This window comes from Acanthaster planci, linkage group LG08 (genome assembly GCF_054643075.1).
Source record: "Acanthaster planci isolate LZ-2023a linkage group LG08, COTS_SCS, whole genome shotgun sequence".
Taxonomy (NCBI): Eukaryota; Metazoa; Echinodermata; class Asteroidea; order Valvatida; family Acanthasteridae; genus Acanthaster; species Acanthaster planci.
In genome coordinates, this window is record NC_141784.1 from 659,738 (window position 1) to 680,069 (window position 20,332).

At 42.2% G+C, this 20,332-nt stretch overlaps 2 protein-coding genes across 2 annotated transcripts in view; both read left to right on the top strand.

Annotated features, from left to right (window-relative positions):
* The window catches only part of LOC110978072 (uncharacterized), a 63,482-nt gene extending 49,548 nt beyond the window's left edge, over positions 1-13,934 (top strand). The window contains exons 48-61 of the mRNA XM_087140463.1: positions 1,096-1,340; positions 1,901-2,072; positions 2,719-2,979; positions 3,642-3,827; positions 4,852-4,863; positions 5,597-5,752; positions 6,588-6,730; positions 7,779-7,908; positions 8,738-8,985; positions 9,590-9,752; positions 10,515-10,547; positions 11,503-11,535; positions 12,276-12,311; positions 12,632-13,934. Coding sequence (XP_086996589.1) covers positions 1,096-1,340; positions 1,901-2,072; positions 2,719-2,979; positions 3,642-3,827; positions 4,852-4,863; positions 5,597-5,752; positions 6,588-6,730; positions 7,779-7,908; positions 8,738-8,985; positions 9,590-9,752; positions 10,515-10,547; positions 11,503-11,535; positions 12,276-12,311; positions 12,632-12,846 — 2,033 coding nt within the window. The 3' untranslated portion in view covers positions 12,847-13,934. The remainder of the gene's footprint in view (positions 1-1,095; positions 1,341-1,900; positions 2,073-2,718; positions 2,980-3,641; positions 3,828-4,851; positions 4,864-5,596; positions 5,753-6,587; positions 6,731-7,778; positions 7,909-8,737; positions 8,986-9,589; positions 9,753-10,514; positions 10,548-11,502; positions 11,536-12,275; positions 12,312-12,631) is intronic.
* Positions 13,935-15,085: 1,151 nt separating this feature from the next.
* LOC147798283 (macrophage mannose receptor 1-like) overlaps positions 15,086-20,332 on the top strand; it is a 28,660-nt gene continuing 23,413 nt past the window's right edge. Inside the window, exon 1 of the mRNA XM_087139661.1 lies at positions 15,086-18,797. The gene's annotated coding sequence lies outside the window, so the exon portion shown is untranslated. The remainder of the gene's footprint in view (positions 18,798-20,332) is intronic.

Here is a 20,332-nt window from a genome sequence, read left to right on the forward strand (position 1 = left end):
TTGGAGCTCTGGTACAGAGAAATCATATTCATGATGATAATGTCCGTTCCAATCTGCCAAAACTGAGCCAACCTGATCCTCGTTGTGCAATTTAAAAAAAAAACGACTGACTTTGATGAACACTGGATCATTGAAGAAAAGTTGTGCTACTTAATTTAATTTTCCTAAAGTTGCCAACTCAAATCCTGCTCCGTTGGTATATTTGTCCATCTTTATAAACTTTAATGAACGAATGAAAAGAGTCATCACTAAAAAAACTGGAAAAAGTCAACAATCAAGATTGGGGAAGGTTGAAGTGATGACAACCAAGGTACGTAATCAGAAAGGTTGCTAAAGAGTCTGGGAGCATCCGGTCAAAATGAGTCTTCTGGTGTAATGAATAGCATGTGAACATACAACCACAATCCTGGCGACCATGAAACTGTTGTCATCTCAGCATCAGTAATTGGTCAGTAATTTTGCTGCCTAGATGCATGAGTGATTTGAGCCGAGACAAATTATCCTTACTTGGGCAGTAGAATGCATGCATACATTTGTGAGATAGTACATTCAAGGGAAAAAGTACATCCGGCTGATTTTCATCTGTGATTTTTCACTTAACATTGTAGAGAGAAATCTGACAGCAGTCCTTTCCATCCCAAGGAGATATGAATGTTACGTACGGCAGCCATCTTCCCACTTAGTGCTTTTTGTTACGGCAGATATGTGCAAAAGGTTTACTTTTTTACGTAACTTGAAATTTAAGCTTATCTGTGCATGCTTTTTAATTTTTTTAATCTATGTATCCCTTTTTAAATTCTGTTGTAAAACTGCTCTGCAATTCAGCCCTTGGGCTGCTATTGGCAGTATGAATTAAATAAACCAGCAATAATAATAATACTTGTTTATATCCCTATGGAACAAAAACACTGACCGGGAAGATGGTTGCCATGCATAATCTTTGTAAAGAAGAAATAGGTGACAGCTCTTTGTTCTCGTGTGTTTATAATTTGTTCTTTTCTCTGAGAATTCCTCAGATGATTAGGCCATGTGGAGGCACGAGAAGACCGTCTTGACTTTGTGATATTTACCCTTCGAAATGTGTCGGGTCCACAGATCCAAACTTGCCGACTGAACCGCCTCCCATCAGCACCTGTGTCCGGAGTGGCTACGAGGCTTACTCTGATGACTGTTTCAAGCTGAACACCACCCACGTGGCATTCCAGGACGCCCTCAAGTCCTGCGCAAGTGAGGTGGCAGCCCTAGCCACTATCGTCGACGGCTATGCCGAGTCTTACCTCGTCAGCATGCTGTACGCAAACGGCCTGCAGGCAGCCTGGATCGGCTTCGCTGCCAGCAATGTAGGCTTAACCACTTTGAGGATTTCTCTGAGAAGTGCGGACGTTCATGGGCTGAATTAACCTTGGTCAACAAAGTAATCCGAAGAGTTTCTGCAGTGATATCGTGCGAGTGTGGTGTCCCACTGCAACAGTGGCTTCTGATTCTGGTCATGGGTGTCAACCTTATCTGTGAAAACAAAGCTTGCCCATTTTCTGTTGGTTGGTCCTCAAGTTTGTCTTTCTTTTGTCACCTTAGTCCTCACTAGAACCATTGCAGAAGTCGAGTCCCATCTTTAAGCTGGTCACAGATGGCATGGAATAATAAAAAAAATCAGTTCTTTGGAATTAGCTTAGGACTTGGTACTTGGATGACTTACAATGGACATGTGATTAGACATGTTAGGAATTCTAAGGACGTATGAGGACGTGTGAGGACATATGGGGACATCTTAGGACATGAAGATTTGTGGTGACCTGAGGACCTAAGAGGGCATGTTACGAACTCTTTAAGACACTTGAGGACATGTGGGGACCAGGCAACTTTTACTCTGGTACCTTTTGTTCTCTTTTTGCAATTGCAGAGCACAGGCAAATTTGTCTGGATGGACCAGTGGCCAGATTCGTACATTAACTGGGGACCGGACCAACCCAGTGATGCAGGGAACTGCGTGGTGTTGACGGACCAAGCTGTCTGGATGAACACTCCATGCTCGGAGACTTACCCTTTTTTCTGTCGATCCACAGATATACCTTGTAAGGTCCACCTTTCATTTCAATCATAAGAGTAACTATAATTTGTACTTCTAAAAGCAAAGTTATCCGGCAGTGCTGCTACTCAAGGGTCTATCACAGTGATTGCTACCCCCCCATTCATAAGACAAGATCAATTTTGACAGCCAAAATATCAGAGCACATTCGGCCTCTGCTCTCTCGGGTACCTATTTTCATGCTTCTTGACGGAGACAGTTAAGTAAGGCGTAAAGTGACTTGTTCAAGGTCATGCCGTCCAACCAACTTGCTGGATTCAAACCCCTGACACCGTGATTGGGAGGCACACCATCTACAATCATAGATTTACAGCTTCTCCCCAAATACAGGGAAATGCTTATTTGTGACCAATGTCTCACTACATCACAGCCACGACAAGCTGCTACTAAAACTTAACAAGGATCCTCGGAAAAAAATTTTTTCTATGAAACGTTTTGACCAGTCATTGATGATTTTTTTTTCAGACCAGCTAGTGTAAAAGCTTAAATGGTATCATCATCCAAGAATGCCAATATTTCAGCCACATCGCTTCCATCTTGAGCTGTCTGAGAAAATTCATCCGAATATGACATGTATTTCAGGAGAAACAAGGGTTTATACAATGCTTCTTTTCCTCCCTTCTCCACCCCAGTTGTACCTCCAACCTGGCCGCCTGCCCTGCCAGGTACTTGTCCTGAGAAGTGGCTCCCCTATGGCGACAACTGCTACCTGTTTGATACGGGCTCTGACCTCGTGTCCTGGTATGAGGCCATCGTCAAGTGTTCCAAGGACTACGGGGGCTCCCAGGTCCTGTCCGTCCACAGCAAAGGGGAGAATGCGTTCATCCAGAGGAACACGAAGAACAGCTTCTCTTGGTACGGCCTGTGGCTGGACCTGAGTCGTAACAAAACTGGTGCGTACGCTGATATATGCTGTTGTGGAATTACAAAACTGGTGCGTACGCTGATGTAGTGCTGTTGTGGAATTACAAAACCGGGTGCGTACGCTGATATAGTGCTGTTGTGGAATTACAAGACTGGTGCGTACGCTGATATAGTGCTGTTGTGGAATTACAAGACTGGTGCGTACGCTGATATAGTGCTGTTGTGGAATTGGATGAAGGTGGTGGCAGATGGGGGGGGTTAGACAGTGCCAGAGGTTTGTTTCAGCCTGGGTCGTACGTATCCTGCATGTCACGCCACATATATGTATAAATAGCATCTTTTGGTGGTTGCCTATGCTTTAGCGCAGGTGGGCTTTTGCTGTATGAGATTTTCATGTGAATGAATCTGACCTAGCTCTGAATGCATTGACATGTTTGTGCTCGATCTGGTGGCTGTATAGGCACATTTGTTGGCTTTTTGCCTGTTTCTGGTTTATTAAAGAGAATTAGCAATTAAAAAGGTTTGAAGTTGTTTGAGTATGGAGGCCCCTACTGTCCAATTCCTCGGATAAAAACTTGAATTAAGATCTCCTTTACTTGGCCTAATGCATGCACACCAGAAGTTTGTGTCACAATTGTCCATCGGCCTCATGCTTGACACTGGTATTCTTTCCCTGACCAATCCCCTTCAGCAAGCAACCAGTACGAGTTTATTTGGAATGATGGAAGCCCACTTGATTTTGAAAACTGGAAATTGGGGGAGCCCAGCCAGCCGAATTTCTTCAGCAGAGACTGTGCCTCATTGAACAGTGGCTACGGAAAATGGGAAACCCAGAGCTGCTCCTCCAATCATTACTTTGCCTGCCAGAAACCTAAAGGTATAAACGGTCAGGAGGGATTGTTATTTCAAAATGCAGCACAATACGGCTGTTTCACAATAGTGCACCACAAGAGTCTACAACACGTTGGCCAATCATAACACGCGAAATTTGTCGACCTTTTCAAAACGCGCATTGGGTCGACAAATTTCGCGCATTGTTATTGGCCAACACGTCGCAAACTCTTGGTAGCGCACTACTGTGAAACGGCCGTATTATTCTATGACAATCATTACGATGGTCTGACCACAGTTGCAACAATGACACTGCAGTCCGTTATGAGCTTTGTATTTGACATACATAACTGAAGTTTGGGAATTGCACAGTCTTTGAATATATTCAGTGTTTGAATATTCTAAGTCTAAATGAGAAAGAGAACTCTTCAGCACTTACTTTCTTGGCTGTGTAACATGCCAGCTGCACAATTTTGTACTCGTAATCACCAGTCTAGCTAGAATGGCAAACATTGTGAACTGTGAACTCGGGCCCTGATGAAACCTTGCAATCAGTGAGATGATAGTTGGAATAGCTGGAGTGCTTATGCTTGCTGTGTGTGTAGAAGCTTGCACACTTACATATTTGTGAACACACCTGTGGATGTGTTGTTTTTAGTCAAATGGCTACACTGATAACTGAAATGTATCTGCATTTATATTGAGACTCACCATAATTTAGTCCTTACAAAGTTCTTAAACTAGTAAGTGAAGGCCAATTTTGTGAAATGCTTTTCTTGAAAATTCTGTTTCATTTTTCAAAACTTCTGCCTTGTAAGTCTATAGCAGTCTTGTAATGCTGCAGTTTAAGTCAATCTTGCATTATCATTCAATGCATCGCTCTTTGTAGGTATTGAGGAATGGATTTGTTGAATTTAATTTGCCCATGGTGCAGATTCTACCAGTTGTCATTAGCTCTGAATTTTTTGGAAGACCTTTTTTAAAGGGCCTTATTTTCATTGAAGGTAATAAAAACAATACAATGAAAACATTTCTGATTTTTCTGTTTTCTTGCCTTTTTTGATTCACAGTTCCAGTTCCAGGTAAGTTGCTGCCTGATGATTATATGATTTGTAGAGTAATTTTTTAGCATTTTGACACTAATTTGATAAAATGTCGCCACTTTTGTTGCAAACTGTTACTGCTTTATTGCAAGGTGCCATATAATCTGATATTTTCACTGACTGCTCATTGAAAAGAAGCAATCTCATTTCTGGACCTTAGTGTGTAGCCCGAATTGGAATGGAGGGTTCTTTAGTTCACTTTATTTGTTGTAAAATGTGCTCATCAGTCGTGAGCAGCCAGAAACTAGGACTAGCTTCACTGGGAAACAGTGTGCAGTCCCATCCTGAATTGCAAATGAGATGGTTAAAGCAGAATTTTCCCCAATGCTCTCTAACTTTTAGTAGCTATTTTTTCAATATTTACTCAAGGGCAGATCCAGAACCATTTTTTTGGAGAGGGATGGACGGCAAATTTGTTGGGGGAGGGGTGCCCCCAAAATTGGGAGTTTCCTTGTGAAACATTTAATGGCCTTCCTAAGGGATGACGTTAAATTTAGGGTTTTACGTAGTCTTTGGACGGAAAGGAAATAAAATTGTCCCCAAAATTTGGCCTTTCCTACATTATTTCTTTAATTCTTAAACAAAATAGCCCTTAGTTACATCCACCCCTCCAGATCTGCTCGGTATTACTCCAGTTTCTTGGACCATTCCAGAATCTTTTGATGACGCGTTTCCTTATTCATCCTTCTTGTTGTGTGTTTTCTGTCAATAGAGGGAGGCTGTGAAAAAGGCTGGTTCCGTATGAACAACTGGTGTTATGGAGCATTTGGCAGGAGTGAACCCACAATGCAAACATGGCCGGATGCTGAAGCAGATTGCAATGCCAAAGGTGGCAACTTGGCAACAGTGTATGGCCAAAATGTCCAGTGTAAGTTCAGAATCTTGTCCTGTGCAGGTTTTAACAAGTTTTAAAGGGTCATTTCAGACGAAGAATCAGACTTGTTTTGTCAGTATTTTTCCGCTGAAGGTATTTGATGCTGTGAGCTGAGGGGTGGAGCTTGTCACAGACATGTTTATTTTGCAACGGAAATTGGTCTTACTCTTGGTACATTTGTGTATCTCCATTCCAATTTGTTTAGCAGAAATTATTGATTGATCTTCATAATGTTCGGTCCATTTGTGGTGGAACACAGAAAATGCAAGCTGTGATCAGCAGAGTTCTTTGTTACAATTTTACGTCATCAGTTGACCAGCGGACAGTCATAAACCTTACTACATGTACGTGTATTTAAGAATGGTGCAGATCAGCTTAATTGTAGTAGGGGTCAGGTTGAATGGAGAAATCCCCGCATTTTATTCCAAGTTATACACAAAAAAACTGAAATCACATCATTTACTACAGTTGCTTTGACGACTGAAAAAGTAATTGCTTCACAGCTGATTAATTCTTGCTTTAAAAGCTATCGCAGATGTGATGTTGATTCTGAGAGGCATTTTTTAATTAAATCTGACAAACTTGAGATTTGTTCAGAGTTTGTAAATTTGCACCCTGAAATTGCGTTACGATGTCACAATTGTTTACAATTCAGGTGGGTGTTGTGTTTGACCTGGTCCCAAAGATTCTCCAGGTTGTTCTTCCTAGCTTTCAAAACATGGTCCTAAGTTCCTGCTTCCAAAAGCAAAGTGCATTCTAACTCTTTCAGATAATTAGAAGTCATACATCCTTCTACATTTGCTAACATAAAATCCCTCCATGTCTTCAGCTTTACTGGAAGGGATGATTGCAGAGGAGAGGCGGACATTTGCGTGGATTGGGCTGAGCAAGAGATCCACTGGATTCTTTGAATGGGCAGACGGAACACCCTTCCATTTCAAGCAATGGGACAAGAACTTCCCTGACATGTCGGTAAGCATTTTTAGTAATGAAACCTCATTTCCCAATTTATAGTTCCCTGTGACAAGTCTCACAAATCCATGCAATCCCTGAGTCGGGTCTGTTTCATCTGAGCTCAATACTCCAAATGTCATACATAAATTGTGCACATGACAATCGGCTGTCTTGAAATTGCAGTGTACAAGTGTTCATTATCTGTACATCTCTGATTTCTTCAGACAGCTGTAAGCTGCAAAAATGTAACACTGGAAAGTATTCAAGGGCTTGGAAGAGAGTTAAAAATTCATTTAACTTGAGGTCAATTGTTTAAACCTGTGTCACTGTCCATAGTGATTGAGTCTTACATTTTCAGTCACCAAAACGTGACTAAATTTGCTTTTCCTACGTAGTTTAAGTTGTAATTTTGACCCACAATCCCTTAACCAGGCCAGGAGTAGGTAACTTTTATGTTAACAGATTCTCTCTCCAGACCATACTCGAAGGTGATCTGAAGTTAAAATTTTATCTGTAGAAAGTTTAAATATAATTATGGGGGATGAAAGATGCGGAAGTTTCTGTGTTGGTATGAATATTACAATGCATTGGTATTAATTTCCTAGGTAATGGCTTAGAATTCCTCAAGTGGGGCCCAATTTCACGGCACTGCTAAGCACATGGTTTTATGCTGACAGAGGCATCGTGTACTTTGTGGAGACTGTATGAAGTAAGCACGGCAAAAGGCAAAGGAAAACTTTGCTTCAATTATAGTGACACAACAATGGAAATTTCTATGCGCAGCAGTAAGCACAACCACGCCAAGCACTGTCATGGAATAGTGCTTACGGTCAGCAAATGTTTCTGCTTTAGTGAACAAAACCTTTCTGCCAACTGTTCGGCAGATCTGTTAAATTGGAACCTCAAGGTCTGAGAATGATTGAGCACCACTGCTGAAGAAATGGAACTGTTATGTGTTGTACACAAAGCGATGGCAATACATGCCAGAGAATAAAATGGATGACCATTGCTACAAAGTGTGCGCAGTCATACTCTGTTATCTGTCTTTTGCTGTCTATCTCAATAGAACAAAGATTTCAAGTGTGTCCGGATGAACCAAGACCCCATTTACCCAGGCATGTGGAGCAACAGCCTCTGTGGAGACGAGGGGCCACACTCAAGTGCCAGAGGGGGCTACTTCTGCCAGAAACCTGCAGGTCTGTCCATTGCCAAGTTCTGAATAGACTCGTTCCACGACATAAACTAGAAGCTAAAACTGCAGAGAAACGATGCTTGCATGCAGGCTGTACAGTGTGTGTTGAATGCCTCTTCTGCATGCGGGGCATTAAGATGAACAAGCCAAAATGCACGTCCCCTTGCGTCCAGTTGTAGGTTGTGAGTCCCGCGCATGAGAGTGTGATACAATACAGTAGGTGCGTCTCCTAAAACAAGTCTGTATAACTAATATTGAAAAGAAAACTCCATCCGCAGATGAGTTTAGGATGCTTTGTTGCCTATGAAACTCAAGACTTCCCTTTTGGCCAAAACCACTGGACGAACTTCGCTGGCTCACATCCAGCCATAGTTTGAGCATTTTGGAGCAGACATGATTTCCAGTGAGAGCTCAAGAGAACAGTCAAGGGCTATAAAGATTTTATAGATGCTAATTTTATTGAGAACATTTCCAGCAGTTTTGCAGATGTGGCTTCCCCTTTACAAACAAACAAAATTGATCACTTATTATGAGGGAAGCCATGACCAAGTCTTTGGCCGCCTCTAGAATAACCAAGTTTAGAACTAAAAACTATCTGCACCCAGATTTTTATGAGATTTAAGTTTAAAATTAAGACAGGAGGTCCTGGGCTCAAGTTCAAGTTAAATAAACTCATTGTTTTTCAGTAGGCCTTGGAAGAGCCCAAGTGTACAGCTTTTACAACACATCGGTTTAGAGGAAAACATCAAATACAAAAATTAATTTACGATTTGTTTTTCAGTCATCAGTTGACTATAATAGCCCCTCTTTCCTTTTCCCTATCTGTTTTCCAGATCCTAAACTGCCTCATGACCCCACGGGTGATACCTGTGACCAGAAAAACTACTATCGGTTTGACAGGCTTTGCTACAAGGCCTACTTGGGAAAGGACCAGCTCAAATCTTTTGATGATGCCCTGGCCCAGTGCAAGCAGGACGGAGCCTCGCTGCCCAGCGTGGCCAACGGGTACCAGGAAGGCTTCATGGAGACGCTGCTGTTCTACTACACAATCAAAGATGCCTGGATAGGGCTCAGGAGAGGGGTAAGTTTTCATGTCCAGATTAGCTGGTAGTGGCTGACAAAAACACATAGGTCTATGGGCAGGGGACTCCATCAGCACATGTGCCATTCCTGGCTATGGCTAAGCAATTAAGACACAGCCTGAACACTGTGCTATAACTACTGCTTGTTAAATGAAGCAGATGGCGGTCAACAAGAACAGAACACAGTGCAGATTTGCTTAGGCCTGACTGTTTATGGAAATATCTCTGATTAGAATAATAAGCATAAATTTGCAACACCCCTATTCACTCTAACTTCATGCAATCCCTCAGTAACAGTGGAGAGACACTGGTGGGAATCATTTCATCTGATTGCCTAGTGCACTTGCAGACTTTACATTCCAACAGACACCGGTAACCCTTGCTCAGCAACCTGCAGAAACCTGTGCATGGGAAGTGCATTGAGTCCTTGCTGAATGACCGTTGTTACAATGTAAAAACACTCCATCTCGTGGCCCCTTGCTCACGGTGGAGTATGGAACAATCAAAACATTGTCAAGAAACTACATCTTTTAGTTTACCAGTTAATGCTTCGTTGTCATTCATGTTATCAACACCTTGGAATTTTGGACTGTGCTCTTGCAGGCTAATGGCAAGTTTGGTTGGGTCAACAACAACACCCACACTTACCGCAACTGGGACAAAGAGCCCGACCAGGGGACCAACAACAACTGTGTGCGAATCACCAACCGCCAGAAGTGGGAAGGGGTACCTTGTGACACCAAGCATAACTTCATTTGCCAGATGGGTAGGGTCATTCACCCTGGACGGGATTAAGCATTCCCTCGGACCTTGGGCCTTAGCTGGTCCGTCCTAGTTTCATAGTGAAACAGTTTCATAGTGCTGTAAGCAGTAGAGCTTTACAGTTTGTGTTGATGGCGAGCTGTGCACTAGCTTGTTTGAATTCCCTTTCCCCACAATTAAACATTCCAAGAGAACTGCCGAACCATTAAGAACTGTGCTGTGAGTCACACTTGGGCATTTTCGTGGGCCATCAAATGTTTTGCAGGCCCCCAAACTTTTGGCAGGCCTTACTGTGCCTATTGAATAGTCTGATCCTTTGCATTTACAAAAATAAATTGGCCCTCATTTCCATCTACCCCCATCGACGGTCATTGACTGCCGTACTCCATAGCTATGTGTACAGTGGGTTTGAATATTCAGCTGATTCTGAGAAGGTCGGTGGTCACTTGGCTAAGACAACTACCATAAGAGGCTTAGGTTTGAATCACAGCGAAAAAAAGCTAGTGAATTTCCCTATATGCTCTCAGAATGGTTGGATTAGATTGCAATTTGCAATAATTTTGTATTAAGTGAAGGGTAAACTAGATATTTAAACCTGGCCCACTTCAATATGAAGAGTTACTGAAGGGGAAGTCCTACATAAAGTCACTCTTGATGACAAGGGCTCATAATTATAAGTCCTTCAATCTTTCAAGTAAATCGCTGTAAAGTTCCTTGTTCAGGCAGTTGTTCCAACATGTCTTGTACTGTTTGGTCTGTTTTGTAGTTGATACCAACCCACCGCCACCAGGGACTACTGGTAAGTGTTCTGATGATGAATACACAGGGCAGTGTGAGAATGAAAGCATAAACTTTATTTAATACTGGGCATGGTGGGTGAATGAAATCTTGTCGATTGTGCCAAACCACCGCCACCACACGCATCGGCTGTAAATAGATCCAGCAAGTTTGAACAGGACATTTCCAATGGTCTCCATTTGATGACGGAAGGTTGTGTCGGGTTTGAACGGAGCGACTGTCATGGAACAGTGGCTGTCTCCAATAGTTATCACAAAGCATATACTGCCATTGGTGGGGGCCACCACAAATCACTAGTGATAGGATTACCACAGTCGGTGGATTTGTCTAGTGTTGTATCCAAGACCTTGATGTCCGAGACCGAGACCGAGACCTACTCCGTCAAGACCGAGACCAGGTCTCGAGGTTTACAACACTGGATTTGTGTATAGCTGGCAATGTTACACTAATGGAAATCACCACCGTCATTCATCACAGACTCTTACTTTACTTCAAGCCCCGGTTTGTTATGGATGCAGCTTGTCATCCGTGCACAGAACCCATAGACAGAAATGCTGGGGAATACTACAATTCCACACTAAACTTTGTAGTATTGCAATGAAATGAAACCTTGCCTGTTGATGGTTGCCCTAAACAAAGGCATGGGTCAACTGGGAGCAACTCCAGCACAGGGCTGAGTAGCTCAGTTGGTAGAGCATTTGTACTGTTTTCTGGAGGTCGCAGGTTCAAATCCCCCTGCATGCACTTTTTGTTTATCATATAATTACTGTGAAAGAGTATGCAAAGATGGAAGTACAGTCTCTCTAAAAAAAAGAAGCTCTGTATAATTCAGGCAACTCACTTTTCATGTTGTACTTTTTTATTCCTAGTATTGTTTATTCTGCATTTCCAGTAAAGCAAACGCTGTATATTCAAATGCACAACTTTAAGCTCTCTCAATTTCTTTTATCTATAAGCTGGTGGAACACAAGCAACATTGAATCAAACAGGTAACTCATAATAAGACAATCCAATTTGTGACTTCATGACAACTGTTGTACAGACACTCCGGCTTTTTTTCTGGAGCCTTCTTTTAGTTTAAATAAACACTGAGCAACTGTGTTTACTTTTTTATGTGAAATGCAGATTTTCAAGTTCCTGTATGAAAGTTGAAAAACAGTTTCTGAAAGATTCGAAATTCTTTGAGGACCTAAGATATTTGGAACATAAGTTGTTCCATATAAACTCGTTAAAAATCATCTGTTATTGGTGAGTCGGTTGCTTTGGCGGGTCATTTATCAGGGATAATTATAAACCCTCATTTCTTTTCATCCTTTTGTTGGATGCATAGTCTCCCAAAATGATTGGTGTGATGGTCCAATTTATTATAAGAAGAAAGTTGAAACATTTTCTGTTGCATGTAACATCAAAATAAACTCTAATAAACTTTTTTCTTCGGATGTTTTGAACGTAAATTTGCATTCACAAATTGGAAACTCTTGTGAACTGTACTTCATAGCTATAAATGGGGTCCCTTGGGGCCAGGAACAGGAATGTTCCAACTTTCACCCCCTCGAACTAAAAATAAATAAGACAATTGGAGAGTTCAGCAGGGCATTGTGTGTCTGCCATTATGCTTTCTTCCATCAAACTTATTACGAATTCTTCTGCACTCATTGCTTCTAATTGAATGCCATCTCTTTCAGGCATGAGCAAATTTATATGTTTCAAGTTTCTTTTTTCTTGACAGAACCCCCACCAAAACCAACGCCAGGCCAACAAAGGGGTAAAGTGTTTTTTTTTTTACTTTTGTCGTTTTGAACCTATTTTCCTTGCAGACGACATCACGGTCTTCATATCTTCATAAGCACAAAAAACTTTTGAGACAATTTGAATGGGCACTCTTTAAAATACAGAATGTCGTAGAGATCAACCGACAGAGTTTATTTCGTCTCAAGCTCCCATAAAACTGAGGAACTTCATCTGACTTATTACTGAGCTAAAAGCTTTAAAGCCAGGGTGTTAAAAACCAGGTGAAGCCTGAGATGAAGACAGAGAGGCTACCTAGCGTTTGAACCTCCCCCTGGTATCTTTCTCTGCTTTCAGGTCTTGGAGGGGGTGCCATTGCTGGCATCGTCATTGGTACCCTCGCTGCCGTAGTGCTCCTCCTGGGACTCGGCTACTTCCTCCTGAAACATCGCCAAGTCGCGCTCAAAGCCCCGGATTTTGGCAACGCCACCACCACCGGCTTTGACAACGCGGTGTATTCACCCTCCGACGATGACGTCAGGTTTGACGGCAAGGACTCGAGTACCGCCTAAAAATTGCAGAAAACGAAAGGAAAAAATATCAAGTTGGTTGGATACATTTTGGTGATTGAAAAATTCAGAATAATTTTTACTGTTGTGGAAAGACTGTGGAATGGTCTAGCTTGGGAAAGCTTCAGAAATGTCTTTTTAAGAAATCCGAATGTTGCTCAATAAAAATGGGAGTAGATCTCGTACATAATTCTTGTTTGTGGGATTTTTTTTTGGGGGGGAGAGAAGAGGTGAGTCTTTAACCTATAGCTGTAGGGATGTTGACCTTCCCAGTTCAACTGATATTGTATTCTGTGTTTAGAACAACTTTATTACTTAACTCGTGTATATGAGTCAACCAGAGGACTCTGTATTGCATGAAGCCTGGCATAGGAACTGTTCTGTTTGCTTTATTGGAGATGAAGTGTTTACTGTCGATAGCTGGAATTGGTTAAAACAGTATTGCAGTGTTATTAATGCCTTGTTCCTAACTGATTTTGATGCAGGACATGGGGAAAATGATCAATAAATTTGTTTTGTACGAAATAAATGATCAACTTAAAGAGTATACTAACTCATAATTGCCTCCTTAGGTGGGTACAGATTCTTGAATTTTGTTGCGCTGGTTTACACTTTTTTATACGTCGTGAATAATGTAAAATATGCAGAAAGACGTCCAAATTGTAATCTAATCATTTACGTCCTTCTATTGAAAGAAAAAACTAACTAACTGCAGAACCCGGCGTTTTCTTGCGCTGTACCAGAATTGCAACTTTGTTATGACATCAGCTACACGTTAGCTATTTCCGTATGCAGAGTTGCAGTCTAAAAGATGTGAAGTGTGTATAAATTGTCTCATTAACGAAACATGAGTTTAGCTCCAAATTTGTAGTGTGTTATAGTCTAATCAAATATTCATATCAGTACTGTGATTAATAAAAGTACAAAGTATACGTGACATGATTGTATGATTATGTAGAAAACAGGAAACCTAAGCTCGTTACACAAATAAATCATTTGTTGTTGCAAAATCATGACTTGATTGGCCTTGCGAAGTAAGCGACAAAGATAATTAAAATTGGAGCAGATGTCGCAGTAGCGGCAGAATCCGCCTTGCGGGGTGTTTGATTTGTTTTGTTTTGTGGGTACGGGGTCTTTCAGTTCTTTCCGGGGAATAATCGGCTGTCAATCTGTGAAGCTTTTGAGGATGAGTGTAAAACTAATTTTGAGATATGAAGAGGGACAGGCTTCGGTTTTGAGTCTGTAGCTTCAGATTTGAAGTCTAGGTTTTTTTTTAAAGTATGGACAAACAATTGGACAAACAATTGCCTGTATTTGTTTACATGTGCTTCCAAAATTAATGTTCAACCTTTTTTGCTCTTCTGTGCAGCTATCTCTTCTTTGCCATGTTTTTTCGCATAGTTTTGAATCCCTATGGGCCATATTAAGGAAAGAGAGGATTTGTTTACAATCGAAAAATGATTTCATTGAATTTTAATGGATGGAATTATGTGTAAATTCCCTATCCGCCCCGAGCTGAAGTGCACCCCCAATCGGCAAAAGAAAGACGGGCAGTACAAGTGGGTTCTTGCATGCGTTCTGCGTGTAAGGGTGCATTCCGCCAAATCTTGTTTCTGCGCGCGAGCTCACTAATATTTTGTGATCCCACGGGATTTTTACAATAAGATTGGCCATAATCAGGAGGCATCATAGAAATATTTTTATCAATCCCGAATTTAGGACTGATTTCTTTCACAACAGCCCCAAATTGCGGACCGTTATTTTGGACAGAGGCAGGCAGCTATACAATTAGCGCTTAGATTTACTGCTATTTTGGGGGTAGGGCCTATCCTCGTTCAAAGGCGGATAATTTTTTTTCGTGGCTAACCCCCATGAAATTGAAACGAAAAGTGATCTTCTGGCCATAATTGTGAATTTCAAGTGAAAAAATGGAGGTCAACCTCTTCACGAGAGTCAACACTGCAGACACTTGCCTGCCTCATGGCGAGCCTAGGTATGCGGTGAGTACCACAGACATTTATTTATGGTTATTTATGTTTTTGGTGAGTACCACTGATAGAGATCAGTGGTGAGTGCCAAAGATAATAGTGTAGCGCCGCACAGCGGCGCTTCGCAGCGCTATACTATTTTGTGAGTACCAAAAAACACGCCCTCGTTTCTTCCGCTCGGGGTTGAATTTAGTCGGGTGCCGTCTCAGCTACGGTACCCCGCCGTTGTTTTGAATAGGAGCTGTCAGGGTTAATACATGTACAATGTACATGTAATGTGGCTGAGTGCAATGCATGGCTCTGTGCATTTTTATTCCTCCGTGGCGTGACTAGAAAACGACGTTTTGAGGTGTCTCCGGTTGTTGGAAGAATTATCCCCTTGAGGTTTGATTTAACGGTTAGTAATTAGTTTTTCTTAATCCTAAATGTAATACTGAGTTGTAATGAGTTTAGTGTAATTACTGTAACGTACTAATGCCATTGATTGTCATGAATGTATCCTGTAGATCTATGTTACACTTTGCCAACTATTTCGGACAGTCATGACCCTATGAAAGTTTAGCCTTCAGGCATGGAGGCCTGGCAGGCAAGTGGCCTACATGATGTAGGCACACACCCGCTGACGACTGTTTCCTGAGTAGTGAACATTCAGTAGCAACCCATGACCACCTGATCCATTGAGTTGTTCAGCAGACATTGTGCTATTCAGGAAACAGTCATCAGTGCACGTGTGCCAACACGGCATGCTTTTTTATGAATGCTCCGCTTGGTTGGCTGCGCTGTAGCGTTGTCTTCAGGACATTAACATACAGTTCAAGACAGCAACATTGAGCTTGAGGACAAGACTGTTTCCGATTTGAAGGCGACATTTTTCTTTCCTCCCTCATGTGAGTAAACCTTGTCATCATTATTTAATCCTAAGCCAAGCGTATTAGACAGTTTAAGGACCAGTTTGGAGGTAAATTTGGAGAATTTTTATTTGGGGTATGAACTATTTTGAGTGAAATGAATTAATTTTATATAACAGGTTTTGCCCTTACCCAACGCATATCAATAAGCACTGTATGCTCAGTGCTTGTCCGAGAGCTTGCGAAAAAAACCTCACAAGCTTACTCGGGTGGGACTCGAACCCACGACCTCCTGCTTACTAGTGCAGATGTCTTAACCACTCGACCACCGAGCTTGCCGGGGTCGGCTGGCCGGTCCGAGTTAAATGAAGCAGCGGGTACCGCGAACTATTTTTTCAAGATGTATTTTTAACATCTCCCCAACGCAAAAATACATCTTGAAAATAATTTTTGCGTTGGGGAGATGGAAGCAAAATCCTGTGGAAGCATGGTGGAAGGTACTTGGACCCTACTATCGCCCGATCATGTCCAAATGTGAAAAAAGCGATTTGTAGGGTCCAAGTTACGCTGAGTATTGTAGGGCCTGCTTCCCGAACAGTAAGGCACTTGGCTACTCTGTAGGCCTTACTCAGTCCTGATGGTTCCATACGCCAATTAGAAAAGTGTCCCTCAGAGAAAACCTTTCTTTATCAAATCTTCCGTTAAAACCCCTAATAATAGGTAGGCCTCCCCTATGTCAGGCATGTGTGTATTTTGTAGGGTGTGACCTACATTATTGCCAAATAAGGAGCTTTTTCCTACCATTCTGACCTCTCATCCCTCAATGATCTGTATGCTAAGTTCCAAAAATGGTTAAAATGAGTTAGTGTGGTTCCCTGACCTCAGATTTCTCTGATGTCTCTGTACATATCTTACAAGAGTAGTCGGCCGGGAAGTACCGTATTTGGTCTGGTATCTGAAGCAATGTAAACGTTCCTTACACTGCGCCTGTTTTTGTAACATGATCTATGACCAGAGAATGCAGGTGTGTGTGATTGTCTAGGGATAATTATTTTGCCAATAATAATGTAGGCCTAAGTTACACACTACAAAATACACATGTGCCTAGTAGTTTCATATACACGTACATGTAGGTTACCTATTATGGGTACGGAATGAACCATCAAACATTAGGACTCGGGTCTACGTAGTAGTGCCTTACTGTTCAGGAAGTAGGCAAGTCACATGCAGGCTAGTTGAGATATAGAGGGACATGTATACATGTTATGGATTTGACGCTTTACAATCACTTTGCCCCATTTCCACGTCACTCCTAACCACTTCATCACCCCAACAACTTTGCCCCATCCCCACTTTGCCTCATCCCTACTTCGCCCCATCCCCACTTCACCCCATCCCCAATTCGCCCCATCCCCACTTTGCCCCATCCCCACTTCGCCCCTTTTCTACTTCGCCCCATCCCAAAATCACCCCAAGCCCACTTTGCCCCATCTCCACTTCACCCCATCGCCACTCCGCCCCATTTCCATTATCGCCCTATCCCCACTTCGCCCCATTTCCCCTTTTCCAATTCGCCCCATCCTCACATCGCCCCATCCATGCGTGAGTGTGTTAAGCTGCTTCACGTACGAACAAGTTTCGTGCGAGAATTTCCCGCATGCAAATTACGGGAACAGCGCCGCTTATTTAGACGTCATCGCGAAGCGCTTGCTTAACGCACACCACTCGCCTTTGGCTAAGTCCGGCCCGAACTCGGTTCTGTTTTATGAACTGAATCTGCTTGCCCTGAAGAAGGTACTCAGTTACCGAAAGCTCGGCAATCACTTATTTCAGAGCACTGATTTGATATTATATTCTTGTCGTTATTCTGATCACGGCGCTACGCAGCCTTCCATATTTCTCTGTTTTATGAATGAGCTGATTATGCATCGGGTTCTACACATGCGCAGTATTGATATGATTAAAAGGTAAGATGGCTGCTTTCAGGCGCCGAAGAAGCGTCATTATCGGTGAAGTTGCCGGTGAGTTATGGCAGTTCAAATTTTTTTGCGTGCTACTTTTTTCGTCTTCGAAGTTCTTGGCGTCTGTAGGTATCCCTTTTCTGGCTCTGCAAAATTACGTTGAAAATCAAGTGACTTCTTTCTTAATAGCATGGTAATAGTTTATTTGTCACTCTTTCAAATTGATATAAAATAAAAGGGTGGTCGGATTAAAAGCATGAAGGTTACAGGCAATATTCATAGTCCTTTTGACAATTTGACTGCCAGGATTTGGTAATTACTCTTAAGTAGAAATAGAAGAAGTGCTGTTGTGATGAAACACGTTCATGCTGCACATGCATTTTGTACTTAAAAGAGTCCCCAAGCTCAAGTTCAGAGATCGATTCTTCCTTGATAAATTGACTTCCAAGATTTCATTTTTTCACTCATGTGTTGTCTATTCCTGCCTCCATGGCTATTGTGCATATGTGCTGGGGCGATTCCAACCCCATAATAAAACATTTCTGCCATTTGCCCTCGTTGAGTAGGCGTGCTTGTACACTTTATTTCCTTTTCTCGGAAAGATTTGTCCACCAATGCTATTTCGTAGTGATCCCTTTTAATGAGAGCCGTTAGTGAGAAAGTTTCCTCTTTGTGCAAGGTAGATACAAAATTGATCCCTTCCTCTTATCCCTCACTATGTGTAGAAAGGTGTAACAAAGTTGCAAAACTCTTTACAAGGTGAAAGACTTAACAGTGCACGTATGATTTCAATGTTTTTCCCATGTAGACGGCCCAAAATAGTAGACGGCACCAGTAATGACCCTTGATTGACCCAGAGACAAGGATTGCTAATTGTACATGTACATGAAAATTTATTTCTTACTCATTTACATTATTTACCCCGATACTATAATGTTTCACAAAAACTATCTTGGCTGATGTTGACATCCCTAATTACTAGACGCATTGATTTCTTTCTTTCCTCACAGGTCTCCCATTTTGTGCAACTCCATGTGTGAGGAAGACCCCTAGCCCTGTAATGAACCTGCAGGAATATGAAATGGATATGATGGACGTTTTTAATTCCAAATGTGTGATGTGCTTGCTTTATTGTTGTCAGTGAAGTCCTAGATAAGGTAAACAAATAGTTCTGCTTCCGATTGCACGCCTCTCAAAAACAGGGTGCGTTGGTCGGGATTTTTTCTGGGGTGGGGAAATTGTTTGTACTGATTGCATGCCCTGTTAAGTTACAAGCAGATGTCCATCTGGTCCAATTCCGTTTGTGTTACGAATGGAGTGGAAAAAACGGACATAAAAAGCCATGAAATTTGCCTTGAAAATTATTAAATATATTGTCGACAATGCTTTTTAGATGATGGACAATTCGCACCACAATTATGTACGAGGCTACAAGGAACTTGCAGACAACGTTCGTATGCCAATGAGTGAAAAGCCTGGTTTCCATGTGGTCGTTTGTAACGCACACGGTCTGCAAGACGTCAAGACGCAGACAGTCGCGGATGAGACGCAGTGCGACGTCATCCACCCAAAAAATTAAACAAAATGGCGCCCGAGACTCGGAAAATTTTCGCCAAAAATAGCTTTTTTAGGTGGCAATGTTTCCTTTTGAATCCAAACTGATACTCTAGTTTGATGTGATTTGTTAATGGTTAGCTATTTTGTTGACGAATGGGGCTGCATGCGCTTGTGAAAAGGAGAAAATGGACAAAATGAGTGATACTAAGCGACAGAAACATCGTTGTACCCCCGTCATACCAGCGTGTGTGTTTGTATCCGCCCTGAGCTTATAGTGCACCCCCTATCGGCGAAAAGAAAGACAGGGGGTTACAAGCGGGTTCTTGCATCGTTCTGAGTCTACGCAAAGGCCATACATGCCGGAGTCAATTAGTTATGCGTTCATAGTGTGCTCTGCGTCAAAGGCGCATGTACTGACATGTACAAACTAGAAGAATAGCAAGTATCAGACACTTACTTTCTCAGAACGCAGCAGAGCAACTCATTCATGCCTTTATCACTGCTGAACTTGATTTTTGCAATAGCCTGCTCACCGGTCTTCCGCACGGTACAATTCATCGTTTGCAACTTGTACAGAACGCTGCCGCACGTCTTCTAACGAGCACCAAAAGAACAGCTCACATAACTCCCATTCTCAACAAACTACATTGGTTACTCATCAAATACAGAATTCAGTTCAAGATCCTCCTTCTCACATTCAAGACACTCCACGGCTCTAGTCCCCTTTATCTTGCAAACATGCTGCAACTCCGCTCTGTCAGGCCGGGTCTGAGGTCAACAAGTAATACCCTAGTTGATCCCCGGACTCGGCTGGCCAGTGCCGGAGACAGGGCTTTTTCTACAATTGCACCACGCTTATGGAACTCACTCCCGGATCATCTAAGACAAGAACATGACATCAAGCAATTTCAGCATAATCTCAAAACATTCTTCTTCTCACAAGCTTTTTCACTATGAATGCACAATTGAGTTTTTCATTTTTCCACCTAGACCGGCGCCTCTGAATGCTTTGCAGATATAGTGCGCCTTATAAATGCTTTATTATTATTATTATTATTATTACTGCAAAGGCGGACGCGTCACGATTCGCAGGCTCCCATTGGACGATCGAAGAAGTTGAACGTTAATTTCCGGT